The sequence below is a fragment of the Rattus rattus genome, chromosome 15, assembly GCF_011064425.1.
Source record: "Rattus rattus isolate New Zealand chromosome 15, Rrattus_CSIRO_v1, whole genome shotgun sequence".
NCBI lineage: Eukaryota > Metazoa > Chordata > Mammalia > Rodentia > Muridae > Rattus > Rattus rattus.
Genome location: NC_046168.1, coordinates 36,599,423 through 36,621,017, shown reverse-complemented (window position 1 = coordinate 36,621,017; position 21,595 = coordinate 36,599,423). Strand labels below are relative to the sequence as shown.

Here is a 21,595-nt window from a genome sequence, read left to right as displayed (position 1 = left end):
GCTCTGCATACAGATGGACTCGGGTCCAAAATGGCTTGATACACCGTTCTCTCTGGCAAGCACTAGAAAACTAGAAAACATTACCTTGTTTCTGTAATTTATTTTTATTATGTTTCTAAAATTTGTGCTTGCAAACAGACCCATTGATATTACCACATAATGACCAAAGTGTTCTGACTGGAAATGCTCTACTGGGATCTCTGGGATGTTGTGTCCACGGAGCCACCTTTGACACCTTGTGGGAAATGTTTACAGAAGCCAGTGGGGGCCGCACCAATGAGAACACAGCAGAAGCAGTGGCTGGCCAGACTGCCAATGCAGGGGGCCAGGGCCTTGGAAAGTGTCTGATGTCAGGTTGGAAAATATTCTGTGTTGCCTCATTAAATAGAATTTCCAGAAATGTATAGGGAGATTTACTCCAAGACTGGATAGGTTCTCTTAGCCAATTGAGAATTTAATTAGGTTAAGATTTATTACTGGGGTCCCCAACTCCGAAAAAAAGAAAAAAAAATTTATTACTGGGGATCACGTTCTGTTTTGTGTGGCGTAAGGATGTTATAAAATCCAGAGCCTCTGCTTCTGTTCATCTCGGCAGAGAATAAACCACATCCAGGTGCCAGCATAGCGGCTGCAGCTGGAGCCTGGCACTCAGCGTTTTCACTGGTGGCACAAGCGTGACGAGGGTTGGAATGGCTATGAATGAATTGTACAAGAAAACAGACGTCCCTGGTCACTGAGTCCCCAGACCCGCTCACTTCATGGCCATGCTGTCTCATCTTCTTTGCTTGCGTGACATGGTTAGATGGTAGCAAGGCCCTTGGAAATACCAAAGTACAAGCTCCTAAGAGGAAAACCGAAAGAATAACGTTTAATAAAATGCATACTTGAAACTGTAGCAGCGCGTAACACCTGATAGACAGGAGAGCATCAACCTTCCGAATGCTGCGAACCTTTCATGCAGTCCCTCATCTGCGGTGACCCTCCAACCCTAAAATTATGTTTGTTGCTACTTCATAACTAAGTTTTCTACTTTCATGAATCGTAACGTAAATATCTGATATGCAGTCCTCCAAAGTGGTCGTGACCCACAGATTGGGAATCACGGTTTGAGCAGCTGCTTGGGCGAGGCTTTGAATGGCTCCAGTGATAGACTTGGGGAATCTCCACCCCAACCTTGGTACTTGTGCCATTGCTGATCCCAGCAGCATCTGTGCAGTTTAGCTTGTTACTCTCCCTGGTCCCAGAGGGGTTGATGTCCAGGTGCCCTGTTTATTTTCTCAGACTGCCCCCATTGTGCTGTGTGGTGAGCCGAGGACCTTTCTGTGGAGTTATCAGCCAAAGAATCTGAAAAGAGGCAAACCCGATGCACCCATGTATCACCACCCGACCCAGATGAGAGAGTTAGATGGCGCTTAGATTCCTTGTCTGTAATCTGGAGATGTTGCCCACCTCCTGGGTAAGCATCATGCTCTCATGGCGGGGCAGCGGGTGGCCATTCAGCTGTCAGCTTTCCCTAAGCATGACTAGGCTTGGGCTCTGGGCTTCATGCTAAGCTAGGCCATCCGCCAGGTGTGTCCCTCTTTGGTGGAATATCTAGAGGGCATCTCTGAGCATGTACCAGCTTCGGGCACTGCATCTCTTGGAACAATTCCATCAGGTCACCTTCACCAATGACCTCCTCCCTCTTGAAGAAGAGCAAAGTGAGAAGAGGAGAGAACTCTGGTTAAATCCTGATTTGTAGTGGGCCATTGACAAAGCTAGGTAGGACTGGGAAAGAGGAGAGCTGGGAGGAGACTGATGGACTAAGAGGAGGACGCTGAACACTAACACAGAAAATGAAGTTGATGTTGGCAGTCTAGCATTGTGCACAATGGGCCTGGGAGCCTCTTGGGAATAGCAGGCTATAAAGGTCAAGGTGTTTTCGTGGATGTTTCCAGTTCCCTCTAAGGCTTGAAAACTCCTGTGTAATCCGTGAAGGCATCTTTTGCGTGCAGGCACCAGTGCGGTGGTGGTTGTTGAATGTGCTGCCGATAAGGATGTGGGTGGTAGCACAGGAAGTTTCTGTATAATACTCAACCACCGGAGTGAGGCCAGAGTGAGAGTGTGTGTCTGGAGATAGCTCTGGACGGTGGGAGGAATTGGTCTCAGGCGTTCTCTTCTCAGCCCTGCCCTGTGCCCGCACAGCCTTGCTGCTACTGAGCCTCTTGCTCTGCTGTGTTCTTTGGAAATTGAAACTGCCACCCATTTTCCCTGGGTGTAGGGAGGATGTGGATTGCAGTGACTGTTCCTGGCTAAGAGTTGTTAGAGAGCACAAAGTACAGCTGGTGTTCTAGTGGCCACTATCATGTGGCTGCAGAGAGATGCAGAAACCTCTGATGGATGGCCCTGGAATCAAAGGGAGGGCCCTCAGTGTCAGTGTGTCACTCAGGGCACCCGCACGACTGATGGTGCAGGGGTGCTCTTGGGCTGGGGTGTTTGAACAGCCCTGTGCTTCCACTGACATGTGCTCATCATGTACAAGACTCTGACTTTGATCCTCAGTATTGCCAAAAAGATAAGATAGAGGTGCAATGAGTTGGGGGAGACTTGGAGATCAAGAGTAAGGTGTATTCGAGTACAAATTTTCTTCTCAATATCTAGTCTGGGCACATTCTTTGTCCAGGTTTGGAAATTCTGTGTGCTCCCCTCTTGCCATGGCATGAGGAAGTATGTGCCCTGGACAGCACAACAAATACAGACCTGTGAATCCACCCAGGTCTTAGGGAAGAGTGGAAGAGCTGTATCAATATCCCCAAGGGCAAAGGAGTTAACTATTTTGTACATAGGCTACCCTGGGGGTGTGGTGGTGGGGTGTTGGACCGCTCCGCAGATCGTGACATGAGAATCTTCTTCTTCCTCCCGATCAGCCCATCCTCTTTTAACCAGCTACATGAGTTGAGCAGAATATAATTCTGGATGCTGGGACAGGTGAACAACAACGGACAGATCCAAGCATGTGTGACCCGGTGCTCAGATCTCATGTGAGAGAAGAGTGGAGTTTTCAAAGGGTGCTGTCCGTCCAGGTGTCTCGCTTTCCAGCATTCTCCCACTGTCTGGACTCCTCTGTGACAGGGACGTCCTGCTGCACATGCCACCTGAGGGTGTAACACTTCCAGCCTGCTCTTTGCTCTTTCTGGCTTGGTGTTGGGAATTCCCTGGTGCTTTCTTCGCTGGGCTTGGGTCCCACATAGGGGAGTTCTGATGTGGGCTGCAGGCTCCCTCCAGCCTCCCCTCTCCACAGCCGCACTGGGTACCTCTGTCTTCAGCAATCTGGAGCGAGCAGTGCCTGGTAACCACCGAGCCGCGAAGCTACTCCTGAGTGCGTTTAGGGATGCGGGAGAGCTTGCCTCCGTTTAGGCATGGCTTTTTATTAATTACCCTAGAATATATCAGCAAACCAAGTTTGGGAAGTCCCTGGGCTTTGGAATCTTGAATTTCTGAGAACAGATCTGTCTTAATATTTTCCTGTCACCGATGAAGCTTTCATATCATTCTGGGCCAGCCGGAGTCTGGAGAGATAACGTTTTTGTGAGCACAGAAGGCGATTTCTAAAACACAAATTTTGTAACTTCCTCCTATATGATTATATAGATAAAAAAATAAATGTACTTCTATGTTTATACATTGACGTTCATTCCCTTTCCTTTAGGTCACTCCCCCAATTAATAGAGGTCACTTTATTTAAATTTATGTCATCGGTTCCCATTACTGCTGGAATTCACTATGCATAAAGCAATTTGCTATTTGCTTTGCATGGTTTTCTTTAAACTGTGTTAACATTCTCTGAGTTTGACTGTGTTACTTTTATTTTTGCAGAGGTACAAACTTGTTCAGGGAGGTTAAAGAACTTGAGAGCCTACAAATCAGAAACTAGCAGAAATGGAATTTGAATCAGGCCTAGCAAATTCTATTTCACTCTGTATTTTTTTTTTTTTTTTTTTGCTGGGTGCCTGGCAACTCAAGCCAGATTATCAAAACCGCAAAAGATAAACGTAAAATCCAAAAGCAGCTACCTGGGGGAATAAGAGAGAAACACAAGCAAGGACGGTATTAACTGTAGTAACTGTCACAAAATAGGGCCAGGACATTGGAAAGTGTACAGCTTAGGGGTTAAAGGAAGAGCTCGAGCTCACAGTTAAGGTCACCAGGAAAAGGCTTCATACCCTAAGTAGTGAGCTCCTGGGATGGGCAGAATCTTATCTGGGGGAGGCTTGTAAGCCATGCTGACTTCTGAATACGCAGGTAAACAGATAAGACATTAAAGAGACTATCAGATCATCTCTATGGAGACATACATGCTGCATACATATGTGTGTGTATTTGTGTGTGCCCAAACACTTCCATTCTTTATATGTCCCTCTCTTCACAAGCAAAAAGCTAATGATTTTAAGCAGTAACATTGTTCTAACCATGTTCCCTAGCTCTCCCAAGAACAAGAACACCTCTGAGCAATTCTTCCTATTAATAGACCTCCATTCATGTTTGTACTAGCTAGGTAGGAATGGGGTGTTGTTTTTTAAATTTTCCTCTCCAGACATCTGTGAATGGAGCCACACCCTTTTGTCTTTTACTTTTTTTTTTTTTTTAAGTCTCTGCTTTTCCCCCCTAGCCTGTTGGAACAGTAGACTTCCTGTTTTGCTTGACTCTTTTTTTTTTTTTAAAAAAACTTTTGCCAGTGTGCCTAGCACAGTAAGCTTGTTTCTGCGTAGCATAGCTCGCAGGTACGGAGTGCGGGCAGTCACAATCCATCCTCGGTGTGAGTGCTGAGACCTCTGTGACAACACAAGTAAAAGGTGCCTTACACATTCCTCTACCAACTGCAAAATGCAGCACCCCGAATAACAAGCAGGACAGCTTCCAAAGTGACCACTGTTGACCAGTTTCCGGTGTGTTCTTCCGTGTGGTAAGCTTGTGGTGGATTTCTTGGAAGGATGGTGTGAATTGACTTGTAAGATGGGACTGTGGATGTTCCTCACCCTTGTGTGACTCTATCCAGACACATTGACATTGTCCTCCTGGAGATCACAGGGAGAAAATGCCGAAACTGGGTGAGTTAAGACTGTTCTTAGACAATGCTGGGTGCAGAGTCTGTTGGGATCTGGTGGGATGTTCAGATGCCTAAGGCATGCAGAGGGCTAATGTTTGGTCATGGCTTTGGAGGGGCTATGCACACTAATCGAGGGTTCTTCCTGCCTGTGGAAGCCAGTGTTAAGGTGAGAGAGGTATGAGAATCATGGGTCAAAATGGCATCTGAGTAATACAGATAAATAATTTTACTTGAGAACAAATGGAGCCTTAAAAACACAGCCTCTAAGATTTTACAGGTCTTTTTTTTAAGATTTGCAGTTTATTTTCTATATTTCTTTGAATTTGTGAACTGAATAATACCTCTGATTCCCAGGGGTCTGCGGCATTGTAACCTGTGAACACCCACCCGGTTTATCTCTCTTCCTCATTTTGTAACTGCTGGTCAGAATATTCTTGTTCTTATTTCCCCCCCTCCTATCCAAAGAGCAACTTTGCACGTATAGAAAACCTTTTGCCTTCATTTAGTAATACCTTAGGTTGGTCCCTCTACTGTTGCTACAAAGAAACAATTTGATTTTTAAAATAAATTGAAAAAAAAAATGTGAAGAGTTGGAATGAAAGAACTCTTCAAACATCCTCTAAAGGTATTTTGGTTCATACCCACGTCTCAACAGGTCTGTGCGCAGTACTTGTATACATTTATGTAAAACTTTTATAGTCAAGACTTTTTGGGAGCCAAGCACGGTGAGGAACATCTGTAAAAGCACTGCTTAGCACGGCTTAGCTGGATAAAAGCAGGAAGATAGTGAATTCAAGGATTTTCAGCAAGACTTGGTCAAGAAAGAAAGAAATAAAGGAAAGAAAACGGCTGAAGAAGAAGTACTTTGTAGAGCTTAAAGTAACTAATGGGAGGCACTAGAGATTGGAAGACACAGATAGGCAGGTGCTGAGGTAACTTGTCTCAGGTCATTAACTGAACCTTTGGCAGCCAATACTGTTCTGTAGAGTCATAACTTCGGATGAAGTGTGGTCACTCTCACCTCAATTATGTAAGATAAATGTGTGTCTTCTGGGTGTGCAGAACTGCACGTGACCTTCTGCCTGCTTTATATGTTTATGTAGTACACACACACACACACACACACACACACACACACACACACACACATACACTGATGTCATGGTGTATATACTACTGGGATCAGAGCCAGATTTGCTTGGGAAGCTCTTGTAGAAGAAGTGGGTTTGGGGAGCCTTCCAAAAGGAAGGAAATGCACTTTGGCAGAACGCAGTCCATGTAAAACTTTGAAGGCGTTGGTTTCATGGGTAACCAAGAAGCACCAGAGAGCAGATTAAAAGTTAGCGAATGAGCATAGGCAGGATCATGTGAAAAAGAATGTGAGCCCAGCAGAGAACCAAAGGGCTGCGACCTCCACTCTCCACCGCCCCCCGCCCCCCTCCCCCACCGTGGATCCCAGCACAGCTCATGCTGCCCTCTGGTGGAATGAAGTGAGATGCGCAGGGAAGCGCCACCACTTCTGTTTTTCTTGGGTCTTCTAAGTGAAGAGTGAGAGCAGGTGAATGTACTATCCTCACGGGGAATGCTAAAATTTAGACACTAGAAATCTGAAGACAGATGGCGGGATCAGGAACTTCTCATTGGCCAAGCGTGACTATTTACAGATTAGGCTAGATATTGGGCATGCGCTTGCGCAGTTCTGCCGCAGAGTGATAACATGTCAACACTGGCTCGGGCCCTTAAGGTCTTCTCTTGTGTTGTCTTGTTTTTCTTTTTTTTTTTTTCTTGTAGTTACACAATAAATCCTGGTAGTGGAGAAGGAGAGACCTACGATCACGGGCACCACAGCCCACAGTACTGAAAGCCAAAGAAACGAGAGGTTGGCACCGCTGTCTTTCTCGCCACGAAAACGCTGAGTTCCTTGTGGATCCCAGTCATTTTTTCAGGCCCCGGAAATACGGAGGTAGACTAGGCAAGAAGAAGGCCTGCTCTTGGAGAGCAGCTGTTGTAGTTGAAAGAACTGACACCAAACATAAGAAAAGTAAAATATAAAATGAGCCAGTACTAAGAGCTAAGAAGGGAAAATTTAAACACGGGGAGGGAAATAGTTTGTTCTCCCTCCCACGACCCCTGCTCTGCCCCGAGTATGTGTGTATACCTGCATGGACATGTGCTAGTCAGTCATATTAGTGATCGTAGTCGTGAATAAATTCTCACTGAGCGTGTTAAATTAGACGCACCCGAGCAGAATAGGGAAGCCAGCTAAGATTATCCCAGGCAGAATATTCTAGGCAAAATGCAAGCAGTTTCAAAGTCCTTGAGGTCAGAGCACCCGGTTTAATTTAGATCCCAGGTGATGAAAAGAGAGGAGATGAGTTCAAGACAGACTGGGGAAAGATGACAGGGGTCTCAGATAGTTGTCGTCTATTTACCTTTTGCTGTGCGTGAGATGAGAGCCATTTGATCAGGTCTAGTTTCCTTGGTTTACAAAGGAACCTAGGCTCAAGAAATCAAGGCAGGCATCCATGACCATCCATGGTTGCAGGGCCAGATTGGAATAAAAATTCACCTTTCCACTTCAGTGTCCTTTCACCACCCTGTCCACACCGACAGGGATGTGTGGCCGCATGCAGCCTCAGACTTCTAAGTGCTCTGGACTCCTCTAGCATCAGTGTTTCTGTGGGGTTACCTTTTGTCTTTACCCCAGTGCACCGTTATCCACCAATAGGGACTTCACAGCTACCATAGCAATGGGCTGTTCTCTTCAAGCCTGAAGGACAGCCATGCCAACACCGCCTACCCGTTTTGGGGAATGAAGATAAAGCCTTTGTATTTTCCTGATAATTCTCTACCAGTCAGTAGACGGATGACCTAGTCCTCGCCCACATTATGATTAGATTATTTGGGCAGAGTTAATGTAGATGAAATCTCCCAAGCTGTCAGGAAAACAAGATTGAGCATCAAATAGTATTTAAAATTAACTTGGAAGCAGACATTGAGAAGGGGGTTGGAAGTCACTGCCACCAAATGTAGCTTTTCCTGGACAGATCTTGCCTGTCCTTGTCCTTTTGTATATGAGCTAGTTCAACCTCCCCCCTCCCTCCTTGCATCTTATGACTGCTGTCCTCTGGATACAACCCAAGTCCTCTAGTATCATTGTGTGATGGAGGTCAGACCAGTGCTAAGTACAGAAAAAGGTGACTTTGAGATGTCACCTGCAGTGTCGCCTCTTGTTTTATCATCCTATGTCCTACGTCCAGTGGAGAAAGTGACAGAGGGCATATTCATCTTGTGTGTGAACATGTCCTAGGATCTCTTATGTGGTTCTTTCTCCTCCTCTTAGAGTTCATGTCACAGATGTGAGATTTACATCACCACCATTGTCACTATCACCACGACACTCATAACCAACCATCTCCCATGTATTTATTTATTTAATGGATGAGTGCTCTAGCTGCATGCACACCTGCATGCCGGAGAGGGCATCGGATCCCATTACAGATGGTTGTGAGCCACTATGTGGTTGCTGGGAATTGAACTCGGGACCTCTGGAAGAGCAGCCAGTTCTCTTAACCGCTGAGCCATCTCTCCAGCTCCGGATCTCCCACTTTTATGCTTGTTTGTATAGTTTCTTCCTTTCCTTTTAATTGCCAGCCAAGATTATTTCATGTTCCTTTTTAATGCCTGCTGAAATCTCTCTGAGCCTAAAGGATGAGCATTAATTTTCCTTCTTTGTTAACAGTTCTTGGAGTAAAGTTCTTTGATTACTTTGGGAGCCTGGGGGCCCAGAGTTGTGCTATCTTTTCTTTATAGTTTTCAGAAGGATGGTAGCTCTAGTGGAGCCTTCTTAGCCAGATGTACCGAGACTCTAAGAATAGGGACCTGCTGGGAGAAATTATAAGCAGGAGCATCATAAGTATTGCCTACATGTGGGAGAAGGGGAATGGGAGGGCCCTGGGTAAAGGTGCTGCTAAAGGGGCTGGTTAAAGCCTTAAAGGATTATCAGCTTCCAGAAAGTCGTCTTGTTGGGATTCTGAGTTTCATCTGTGAGGCTGCAGAGAGGCAGTGATTGGCTGTGTGTGCAGAGTGGGCGTGCTAAACTGTGATTGGCTGTGTGCTCAGAGTGGGTGTGCTAAACTGTGATTGACTGCTGTGGTTTTTGTTGAAAGCCGCAGCTATGGGATCTTGAGTACTTTCTGGTTCTGTTTGTTTAATTTTTGTTTTTGAAGACAAGGTCTTGTTATGTAGGGCAGGCTAGCATCTAACCCTAGATCCTCCAGCCTTTGCTTTCTGGATGATGGCACTAGAGGGATGAGCTCCCAAACCCAGCTGATTCTGAACATCCTCAAAGGCAGCCTCTAACTCACTCTTCCTGTATTAGTAATGCGTTGTTGATTCGCTACCTCGGTGCCTTACATTTTAGAACACGGGGCTTTTACCTGTGCAGACCTTTCCACCACCTCGTCCTACCCTACAAATCTTGCCCATTTTGCCCTCTGTCAGGAGGGAGTCAGTCAGTCCCATAGGACAGGGCCTGTCTATGAGGTCGGCTAGGAAGCCCCTGAGCTGTGAGTTGGGGATGAAGTCCAGGAACCAGGCCTTGCAGTCTGGTTCAGATTCCCTAACTAAATTGCTTCTCGTTTGGTGACTGGCTGTGGTGATGTAGCGAATGGGGTAACCTACTCACTACATCCCAATTGGCCACTTCCCATGATTAACATCAGATACAAAACCAGTAATCTCATGATCACTATGTCATGATAGATCACATGCAAAAATTCTCAAAGGTCAATAAAACATCTTCAAGGTATCACAGACAACACTGATTTACTTATTGTAAATGGAGAAAATTTATTACAGACAGTTCTTCAAACTATTGTCATTTACGTGTCACTATAAACACTCAAGTCCTATATAGTTTTGTAAAACAACTGTATAACCACACTCCTGCAAAGACCAGGCTTATAAGCGGTTAGTTATTGTGTTTGATGAATTATTCTACTAACTTTAATCAAGATAAGAAGGCTCTTGGAACTATAACCCCTTTGAGACTGGGCGTGAATAGCTAGGAGTTTGTTTTGCTGTAGGTGAGTCCTGCCTGGGAGTGAGTGGTGGGGGCAGAAGAAGAGCTGGGGTAACACTCAGGGCATGAGCTGGTGACGGGGAAAGCTGTAGAGTCAGGAAAATACTGCTTTGGGGTGCGTTGGTTGACACAGAGGGGTGCCACTCTAGTTTTTAGATGAATTCCCTAGCTATGTGTCTGACTCTGGAGCAGTGTCCCCAGCTGGCTGTAATTCCCTCGTTGCAGAAGGACATTCATGCCAGCCACAGCAAGAACTAACTTGTTAGCAGTGGGCTTTGGCCCAAACTCTAGTGAAAAGCTGGAGTGGGCTGGCCTACCAGGGGCTCTTGGGTGAGATTTTAGAGGGCAGGCTAGGTGTTATCACTGGGGTTACAGGAGGCTGCTTTCAGGGCACCACAGAGCTCTGGAGGTGCATTTGTCTGGCTTCTGAGAAGGTACTTGTGTGACTTATGTGACGTTTGGTTATTGTTGCTTGAACTTCATGGACCCATTTTCCCCATTTGTGAACAAGTTTGAAGAATGAGGAAATGAACTCATCTTTGAGTGTTAGCATCCTGGTTCTTGGGTTTTCTGCAGGCTGTGGTGGACTGTATTTTGAGGAACTGAGTTATAGGTAGCTGCAGAGACTCGACTCCTCTCTGTGAGGACCCATACACACAGAGAGGCAATGGCACCATTTCTGTATCGCATGCTACAGATTAGCTATGAAGAGGCTTTAGCTGGCGGGCTGCCAGGCGTGAGACGCTCCAAGCGTTGTTGTTTGTAAACCGGATATATAAACAAATGTGGCCACAGTTCACAGAATGGAATTGCTGCCTTTGCCAAGCCAGAATAGGATACTGGTTTGTATTCTGGAGCATCTGTGGCAGTACAGGAACAGGGTCCGTGAGACCAAGTCAGTGGGTGACCCAGATCAGCGGGTGACCCACAGCAGTACATCTCTGGAGAAGTGGTTTTAAAGCCTGGTCAGTCATGTTATTTTCCAGGGACTGCCAGGTCTCAAAGCAGTTTTGCACTTCTGTTTTGTAGTCTGATTGCAGTGCTGTTGCACACTGCTGAGGTTTACTGTACATCGGTAATCGTATTGCACCACAACTCACCTGCAGTGACTAGCTCTAGCCTCACCCCGGCACGAACGCTGTTAGGACAGGCATTCGAGTGGTTCACAGTAAATACTGAAATGTAAACGACTGCCAAGAAAGACACTGGCGGTCCAGAGGCTTGTGGTGAACGGTGCAAGTCAGTGGTTCTCAACTCTCCTAGTGCTGAGGCCTTTAATACAGTTCCTGGTGAGCCCAACCATAAAATCATTTCCTTGCTACTGTTATGAACCATAATGTAAATATCTAATATGCAGGATATCTGAAATGTGACCCCCACCCCCAAAGAGGTTGTGACCAGCAGCGCTGGAGTTAGAAGCAGAAGAAGACTTGCCTGGCCAGTGTGGTGTCAGGGATGTAAGCCCACTGACTGTCTGCCATTGCTGTGTGTTCTTAGAGTGAGAGATACCGGATTTCTTTTTTTTTGCGTTTGACTTTAGCTTCTACCTTAGATTAGAAAATTGGCTGGCTCTGGAATAAGCAAGACCTCCAAAAACTTCACCCATAAATTGGAAACTTAGGGAAGGAAACTGTGTCCTTGTGAACATCATATTTGACCTTTCGAGGCCCAAACAATTCAGAGAGGCAGAAATGGAAATCACAGTCAAAAGTGTTCTGAATATCTTATGCCACTCAGATAATTTGCATTGCTGCAGATCAGGAACCCCAAGCTTTTGAACTGCACTCTCCAGCTCTGTGAGTTGTCTGTTGACTGTGCCTCATTGTCTGTTCTTGGTGTTAGGAAGGTGTGGGATTACTAGCCTGCCAGACCTGGGAGGGGAGCCGTAATGGCTGTTTTCTGTACCCAATACTCCCCATATTCTTTTAATTTCTACATCTCTGCTTTCTACCCAGGTGCCCCGGAGCCCTCACCTCAGCAGAAAATGAAAAAAACAAAAACAAACCCCCCCCCCAAAACAACGAGACCGGTGAATTATTGTCAGATGTTAGTAATTCCCAGGCCCCTTCCTCCAAGGAATGCCTGTCTTTTTCAAAAGAGCCTCACAGTAGAACAGGAAGTAGGGCAAGAGTTTCATACTGAGTACTGCCTCTCTAACGAGAGTATTTCCTGTTTCGATCAGAGGCCAGCTGAGGCCTCAGGAGCCCCAGGCTCGCTTGGGTCAGAGCTGCTGGACCAGCACTACCCAGGGAAGTTGAAGGGTTTGATTTTGTCCTTTTTTTCAATTATTTCAGCTCCGGCCAGAGCCCAGGCAGATCCTTGCAAGTGTGTTTTTGTAGAGATCCAAGGCACCCACTCACCCCCTGTGGCTGTCATTGGCATTAACACAACGATGGAAATTCAAATATTTTCTTTTAAAAGGCACTCCCACTCCTGGACTAAGATTGTCAGATTCTTTTTTTTTTTTTTTTAAAACAATGGCGCCTTATAACTTTCACTTTTAGGGAAACTTGGTAAATGAATGGCCCGCCATGCTTTCTCCACTAGCTTAAAGCTGGCTTGTGACACAGACCCTTTGGTTTCTATCTTTGGCCATGTGACAAAATCCTTTTTGTCAGAGCATTACCAGTGGCTTCCTCGCCAGTGAAGCCCTCCTTTCCCACTGATCACTCTGAAGTGTGTGGGTCTTTGCCCGTGTTGCTAAGACCACCCAGGCCCTCCCCCCACCACCCCACCTCGTCTGCGTCCCGAGTGTCTTTTGGCTGGTCTTCCATGACGACACCATCCCCAGGTGGGATTCAGGTTCTCTGAACGTCCATGCACCTCATTCCTTTTTGCTCTATAGGATGTCATGCTGTATGTCAGACAGTCCTTCTTCAGCCCCTTCCTCCCTTCAACCTCTCTTCAACGACCAACACCATAGCTGTTGGTATCTGTACCATTTTCCTGTAAGTCACGGGGGCTCTACAAATATCTCTATGGAATGGAGAAAGAGGTCAATAGAAATGGCACGTGAGAAGACGTAGCTTTCTTAAGAGCGGAGAGTGAGCCCTGGTTTCCTTGCTTGGTCTCCCTACGCTCCTTTGATATACATTTGAAGCTGAGAGGCACCTGGCCCTGATGGAAAAGACAGTTGTCAGGACATCCTGGCCACTGGCATTCAACACCCAGTCAAGAGCAAGTAGGTCTACCTTGCTTGTATGAAATCAAGAGTGGCTATTGATGAGGTTCAGACCAGAAGCAAAACGGAGAGTTCCTTGCTGGGGAGGCCAAGCAAAGTGCTGGCAATTGAATTGATCTGAGTGTGGAGGAAGAGCATGGATATCTGATTGACAGTTGGAGAGGCACACAGTTAGGAGTCTCCCAGCAGTGTACATACAAGAGCATGTCGGCAGTGGTGAATTTTCTGGACTGTTTAAGGCATGTTTGAGGTAAATTTTAACTGTGTATAACTTTACCTTATGGATCTGAGAGCTCAGTGTCCCTCATCACCCCTCTAAGACACAATTACTCTATACCGTGTATTGGAACATGCCGTCTAAAAGAACATTTAGAAGCAAAGGGAAATCCTGATCAGTCAATTGAATTCTGATCGTTTTGTTATTTGACATTGGGCCAGAATGATTTCCTATGTGTAAAGACAATGGAAAAAGGTCACCATTATTAGTTTTGGGGGTTGAATGTTGGACTCTATGTTGTATAAGTGTCTGATTAACTATAGCCTACTTGATCAAAAAAGTATCTTCCTGGATCTGGACAGACGGCTCAGTAGTTAAGAGCATTGATTGTTCTTCCAAAGGTTTGGTTTCCAGCACCCCATGGTGGCTCACAATTAGCTGTAACTTGAGTTCCAGGGGCTCAAACAGTGTCTTCTGAACCTCCCCTGCGCACACGTGGTGCATAGTCATCCATGAAGGTAACACACCCATTCACATAAAATAAGGTAATAATTCTCGAAAGTGTGCCCTACAGACTTTGGTGAAGAGTGGATATTTTGTCTCATTTCACAAGACTGAGAGCTGCCCGGAAGCTTTGTTTACATGGGCAGTCAGTTGGAGAAGAGGCTGAAGCTCCTCCCACAGGGTTCCTAGCACCCCTCGACGTGTGAAGTGGGGCCTGCTTCCTTTGGTCACACCTGTTCCTGCAGTGGCTTCCTCTTTTCTATTAATGTCTGCACATCTTTCCCCTAGTCAGCCAGCCTCAAAGCCTCCGAGTGGTATCCACTCTTAACGCTTCTTACTGGTCTGTGTCCTTCTTCCAAACTGTGTGACAGGTTAACCTTGCAAACAGAGACACAGGAGTCTAGATAAAAGGCATGGACTAAAGTCAGAAGACTCCCATTGCAGTCTCAGCCCGGGCTGGTGGCTGTGGGCCAGCCACTTAATGCCTCTGAGGATCTGTAAACTCACGAGAAGTGAGTGTTGAAAGCAACACTCAAGATTTCTTATTTAAGGATTGTCGTGAGAGAGGATCTGTGCTGAAGTCCTCCACAGCGCAGAGCCCGCCATCTTGCTCAGAGGCGTGTCCTTTGATGGGGCTTGTGTGACACGGAGCCTGTAGGATATTGTAGTGGGTGACACGTGTAAGTTAATACCACGTGATTTAACATCTGTACATATATGTGGTTGCTGAGTCAGAATTTGGGGCTATGGTCAAGAGAAATGTTTTTTCTTGTTCTGGGCCAAATAACAAGATACCTGAGACAAACGGTGGTTCATTTTAAAGGATTTTCCTTTTTTTCTTAATGTTTAATTAAAATGGTAGTTGGGCATACTTACAGGCTCCAGTGTGGTGATTTCACATTCACACACACTTATAAAATGTCTAAAGATAAAATCAAGGTAACTATTATTTCCAGCCCCTGAAACATTTATCATTTCCATGTGACAGAAAACTTTGGACTCCTCTCTTCTGGTTCTTTATACAATAAATAGTTAATTTTTGTAAATGATACTCATTCATCTATCCTGTAGTATACAGGGACTTAGTTCTTCCCATGCAACTCCTTTGTGCCCATTACCACCCCCTCCCCTTCTGCCTCTGGTGACCACTATTCATAGTTTCTGCTTCCACAGTACCAGCCTTCTTAATTTGCTGCCTTTTTACGTTAACAGATTTTTTTCAGGCATTAAAAAATGTCAAAATTAATTGCACATTATGCAACGATGGATCCGGAACTGGCTCCGTAAAGCACAGTGTATTGTAAATGATGGTAGTCTCTGAGGGGCGGCTCACTGCTGTGAGTCCAGCTTAATAGAATGTTGTCGCCTGAAAGAAATTCACGGCTTGAGTAAAGAGGTGTCTGGAATCCCCATCTGGGATTTATTAGTGTATGCAAGTCGTTGGCGTAGCCGGATGTTAGTTCTTAACTTAAGGAAACAAAGTTTTCAATCTGAGGATGGCGACTTCGGGCTTTGTCAAGTGGCAGCAGCTGCTGGTATCTTCCTGGTTCTGGAAACGCCATCAGCTGAAGTGGAATGTTGCTCAATCTGTCTTATTAAGGATCTGGAAGCCGGTTGTGGTGGGCTGTGTAGTTGGTGAGGGAGCTCAGTCCATTCATTGGATAAGCACAGCCCATTCGTTGAAGCCAGCAAACATCTTCTGGGAAGGTTGCATGTGCCCCCCCCCCCACACTTTGTTTACGAGGATGATAAGAGAGTACGTCCACTCGGCCCACACTGTAAAACAGAAGGCTCGCAGCTGGCAGAGCCACGTCCTTCTTGGCTCCTTTTCTGAAGGAATTTTTGGAAACTTGCGAGATTTATGGATAGTTGCAGATTACCAGCCTTGTTCTACAGTGCAAGCAAATGCTCCTTTAAACTTTATTTTTTTCTTTGAAGATAGCAGAGTTGTGTTTTGATGGCCCCATAATATACTTTATGGGTGGAGGAAATAAAGTTTATTCTTACATGTTGTCACAACTCAGTATAATGAGATGTTGAAGTGATTATTTTATTCGTTATTCAGCCTCTTCAAAGTACCCAACATGTATTATAGGACTAGAAAGGAAGACGGGCAAACAGACATGAGGGATAACTTGTATTTGCAGTAATGTAAGTTAGTTATCTGCCCCAGAGAACATCTGATGTCAAGCTCATCAACAGTAGGAGTTGCATGGAGAAGTTCACCCCTGACCTCGGGAGGCTTCACTGCAAGGGGGAGGCCTGAGTCTGGCCTGAGTCTGGCTTTGAGAGAGGCAAAGAGGATGTCGCTGCGGGAAAAGAGTGAGCCTGAAAACCCTCGCCTGCTGTGTGACTGCACAGGGTTCTTGTAAGTAATTTCCAGTCAGTGGAAGCTAATGTCGAAGGTTTCTGTATGATTACCTTTTAACCCATTTGTGTCAGTGAGACTGTGGGCACGTGCTGATGAATTTGTCCCAGAGACACTTTTCATGCTTTCTTACATGGCTATTGCTTTTGTCTGGGAGAGGAGACACTGGCTGGCACCCTGGGAGTGGTATCTCACCTTTAGCCCTGCTTATCTGTGTCACTTGGAGGGGTGCAGTCTATGGGAGGTAGGGACTGTTGTATTGTATCCCTGCAGGTATCGGGGTTTTCGGTCCATGCTGTTGGGAGAAACCAACTTTAAACATTGTAAGCACTACAACTGGATAGTGAGTTGACTGGTCAGTGCAGGAATATGGGAGAAAGGGCCACTCCGGAAACGTTGTGATTGGCATTTGAAATTGAAAATAAAGGGGAGATAGAGTAGCTAACAGGAGTGATAACCACCAGACTTCTACCCACTGTTGCCCCAGTGGTAGGGGAAAAATGAATGTTGAGTAGGAAGAAAGTCAAGGTGTTCAAACACCGGCCAAGATGGCCCCTGACAGCGCTTGCAGGGGTGGGTGTTTCTAGGTACACTGGCACTAAGCAGCATTCAAGCACACCAGTCCTAGGCACTTGACAGTACACGGCCAATTTGATAAGTATTTATATATTAACAACTTTGTGATCCTATGAAGAATAAAATATACTTAAATTGAAAGATTAAAAAGGAGTTTTATTGTTTTCTTTATTTATGAATGGCATATGTGTACCTGTGAGGGACTGTATGTATCTGTCGGTGTTCAATCAGGAAGCTATATGTTAATTTGAACATAAAGTTTTAAAAAAACATTAGCTAGGAAACACTGTGGTGGTTTCTGTTAAAGTAGAGGTGCTAGAGAGATGGGCAGAGGCTAAGACAACTGGTTGCTCTTCCAGAATGCCTAACTTTGATTCCCAGCACCCACATGATGGCTCACAACTTTCTATGACTCCAGCTTCAGGGAGTCTGACTTTCTCTTCTGGCCTCCATGGGCACCTAAAACCTCTCTCTCTCTCTTTCTCTTAAATGAAAACTTAAAAATCTTTAAAAAACTGAAAATGGAATCCTACAATTCTGTTTCTGGTTACATAATCGAAATTGTCGCCTATGGTGTCAGAAGCATGCCCCTGCTTCTGTAACTATAGCAGTAGCCACAGGTAACAACTGAAGATGTGTTACTGAGATGACGTGGACTATTACTCAGCCTTTAAAAGGAGATTCAGACACACGACTTGACATGGATGAAGTTAAGTGAAGAAAGCCAAATGCCAATTCTGTATAGCCCTTAGATACGTGGGCTACTTAGAGTAGCCAAAGTCTTAGAGGCAGAAAGTAGCCCATTAAATAGTTTTCAAGATGTAAAATGTTCTGGAGATGTATAGTGGTGACAGTTATATGAACATATCACTAATCTATACATTTTTAATGGTTGCCATGTTAATTTGTATGTCATGTGTGTTTTACCACAGTGATAAACATAGTACTTAAAAAACACCAACGTGTTAAGAAGAAATATGAACTCTGATGGGTGCTGGTTGGTAGGAAATACAGAGCTTGCTAGTGAACAAGAAAGAACAGCTTCCTCCACTCTAGATATTGGCTCAGGTGGCAGTGAAGTCACTAGGGTGTTTGTTCTGCTGGTAGAGCTTTCTGAAAATTCACTCTCTAAGCTGCTGAGGACTCTGTTCATAAGGGGTTTCCTCACTTGGGACATTTGCCCATCACCTGAAGAGGATGCCAGAAGGAACTGCCTGGAGCCGAATCAGTCAGATGCACAACCAGTGCCCCTGATAAAGCACTAGGTAGCTAGATGCCAAGAAAGCAAGAACCGAGACCCAGAAGGGAACTTCTTCCTATAAAATTTCAGCAGTGCTGTCCTGAATACACACAGACTTCTATCAGCTGTGGGAGAGTGGCTGGATAAAGGCCCCCGAATTTTCTCAAGATAGGTAATGAAGAACAGACTTGGAATGTGAAGTGAGAGAGTCTGTCCTGAGTCACCTCACCGCTTCTCCAACCCTGAGATCAGATAGGGTCCTGCAACCCTAATTTCCTGTTCTGTGTTTCCATTCGCTGAACTCTTGTGTTTATCACATTTCTTTGGAAAGATGATGTCATCATACAGACACGGTGTGACATTAAACTGTTACCAGCCTGAGCGACAGAAGCTCATGCACTGTGCACTGCGTGGGAGGTTAGATGCTATTCTGTCCCCCCTGCCCCCAGGCTATAATATGCCATGGTACCCTGGTGAGTTTATGGTCGTACCCTGAATGAGATACATGGATTCCCAAAGTGAACAGGTCAGAGCTACAGTTCTGAGTCCTTATCAGCAACTTGAGGCCACACAATTATAACCAATGAGAGTCTAAGGTGCCGATTTAGTCAGGAATGAATTAGAGTCATGTGCAAAGTAAAACTATAGAGTCAATATTAATTTTTGAAGACCTCCTAGGAAGTCACTCAAGACTAGTAGCCCATCCCTCAACCTTTCTAGAGAGCTGTGGAGTGAGTGTTGCTTCTAGCGTGAGAACAGGTTGTGATTTCTTTGGAATCAACTAGAGTTGCCTTCCTTTTAGAAACATTTGCTCTGGGGAGATGGATACCTCAAAATAACTACAGAAGAACATTTTGAATGTTCTTTTTAAAATTTTATTTTGAATGTTCTTAATACAAAGGAATGAAAATATTGACAAGGATGAGGGATCCAAGTGCCTTGTGTTGATCAACATACAGTGTACTTAAACATCACAGTACGCTACATGGAGATTTGCGGTTATTCCCTCTCAACGTTTTGATGGTCGTTCTTTCTTCATTTTACATTTATTTAAGGTGTGTGTGTGTGTGTACACACGTGAAGGTCAGAGGACAGTTTGAGGGAGTCAGTTCTCTCCTTTTACCATGTGAACTCCAGGGCTTGGTAGTGAGCACCTTTTACTACTGAGCCATTGGTCAAGCATATCTAACAACTTTTCAAAAACTACATAGTCTCAAATGTATCACTGACTTTTCCTGCATAAGGGTTACCAGGGTCAAAGGCCAGGCAGAGGTGCAGAGAGTGGTCAGGAGAGGATGAAGTCTCAGATCTGCATCACTGTGTTTTCCCAGGTAAAATTAGGGTGGACAGTGCCCCAGGTGCTATGTCATTACTATTTGCATCTGGTCAATCATAGCTGAAATTGAAAAAAAATTAAATGGCATGTAAGGGGAGCTTGCTGAATTCAGTAGTTTTAAAAAAGTCAGTGGAAATAGATTTCAGATTGAGAAAGTTAATGATTTTTTACCCTTTTTTCCCCTACAAAATGCATGAGTTTGATATTACAATCTGTAGCATGTACACGGTTCGGATGGGGTGTTTGACAGAACACGCACCCCATGCTCTGAGGCTCAACTGACACATATTCCATAGCTTTTCTTCAGGGACTGGCCAAATAAACCGGTTTCAGAACCTGACCTATTCAAGTGGAAAAAAGTCCTGATCCACACCAGAAAGGAGCCTTTCCTTTTGCCCTGAACCCTGTTTGGATAAGTTCCACTTCAGCTCACATTTTACCGCCTGCTGAGTTTGTCTGTCCGTGTCAGCCTTGGCCACTGCACCTGGAAAGTCCACCCGTCCATCCATCCCGGAGTTTCTCCACACGCCTCTTCTGTCTCTTAAACTGTGACTACTTGGCACCTGGTCAGAACCTCCTAGGTTCTGTTCTTGTCTGATCTGACATCAAAGATTCAGAATGTGACAACTGGGCATAGGTTAACTGCCAAACAGATCTCAGACTGAGTAAGTCTAGTTCAGACTTCCACATGTGGAGCATTCGGGATTTCAAATTTGATTCAGAAACTTGCAAGAAACAAACAAATAAACAAACCGATCTTCTCTGCTCAATGCAGTCCTTCAGGGCTCGCCACTCAGCTTGGCATAGTTCTCCAGATCCTCAAAGTGAACACAAAGTAGAGAGAAGAGGTGATCTGCAGGTCCCAAGTAGAGCTCTGGCTTCTGAACGCTTCGCAGTAATGGATCACAGATGTGTGCAGGCCATCAGCGCTGGGAAGTTGCATAAGCAGCTCAGATTGCTTGCAGCGACGATCAGCCAGCCAGTGCAAGGGGGTCTCTCTTAGGCTGCTCCGAAAGAAAATTCAGTTATAAGTCTATTCTCATCTCATTGCAAAATTATTTTCTCAACGTGAGGAGGAAGGGGTAGTGGTTGGAAGGGAAATAACGTTCTAGTTTTTAAGCTTGAATTCCAGCTCACTAGAAAGAGGAGCTGTTTAACTATAAATGGGGCTGTCTTCTAAGGAAAGTCAATCTGCTGAAAGAGGTAAGGAAGGAGAAGAGAGACAGGGGTGGGGATGGGTGCCAACATGTCTAGGGGATCCCTTAAGCCAGGAGGATGGAGTAGGAACAGCTGTAGTCGCTTGCAAACTTGTGCCTCTGTGGCTGGGCTTGACTGGTGAGTTCAGGAAGGCCAGCATGCGTCAGGTGTAACTCCATATTGCCCTAACTCAGTGGTGATTTTCTCTTCAGTCTTTCGATTCCTCGCTGTGACCCACCTCTCATGCTTTCCCATTTGACCTCATTCACTGGGACTCCCGCCCTGGTATGTTCGCTATCCACGGCTTTGCCAACTCAATCTGGGTCAGCCTGTAGGGTTCCAAGCAGACATTCCTAAACAGCCCAAACCAGTCTGGCCTCATTCATGAAAATACAGGTGAAAGAGATAAGGGGCACATTATAGTTTGTGTACCTAGCCCTCCTTGTTTTTACCACCATAACTGTTAAATACATGGCATCAACCCCATTTTACAGATGTACAAATAGAGGCTTAACAACTTGCCTGTTTCTGGAGGAAATTCTTTTAAAGACAGGGAATAGAGGAGAGCCCTTTTAATGTAAGCAAGGCTTAACCAGCATGGGCTCTGCTGTACTGTCTATAAGAAGGCCAAAAAGCTCAAATCGAGGCTAGTTGTTGTTTTGTTTGTTTGTTTGTTTTCTTCCTTAATTCTGATTGCTTCGTATACAGGGAAGCTTAATTGGGGTCCCAATTGAAGTTTTAATTAAAAAAAGAGATCCAACACATTTGTGGTCTCATGTAGCTGAGTAAATAGAGACTATTAAATTT

General features: G+C 45.2%; 1 protein-coding gene across 2 annotated transcripts in view; it reads left to right on the top strand.

Moving 5' to 3' along the window:
* The window catches only part of Tnfaip8 (TNF alpha induced protein 8), a 113,997-nt gene that overhangs the window by 46,650 nt on the left and 45,752 nt on the right, over positions 1-21,595 (top strand). Inside the window, exon 1 of one of the 2 annotated variants that reach the window (XM_032885857.1) lies at positions 4,904-5,087. The exons of the other annotated variant lie outside the window; for it this stretch is intronic. Within the exon in view, the coding sequence (XP_032741748.1) occupies positions 5,075-5,087 (13 nt within the window). The 5' untranslated portion in view covers positions 4,904-5,074. Of the gene's footprint in view, positions 1-4,903; positions 5,088-21,595 lie in introns of those variants that run through there. 2 annotated transcript variants of the gene reach the window in all.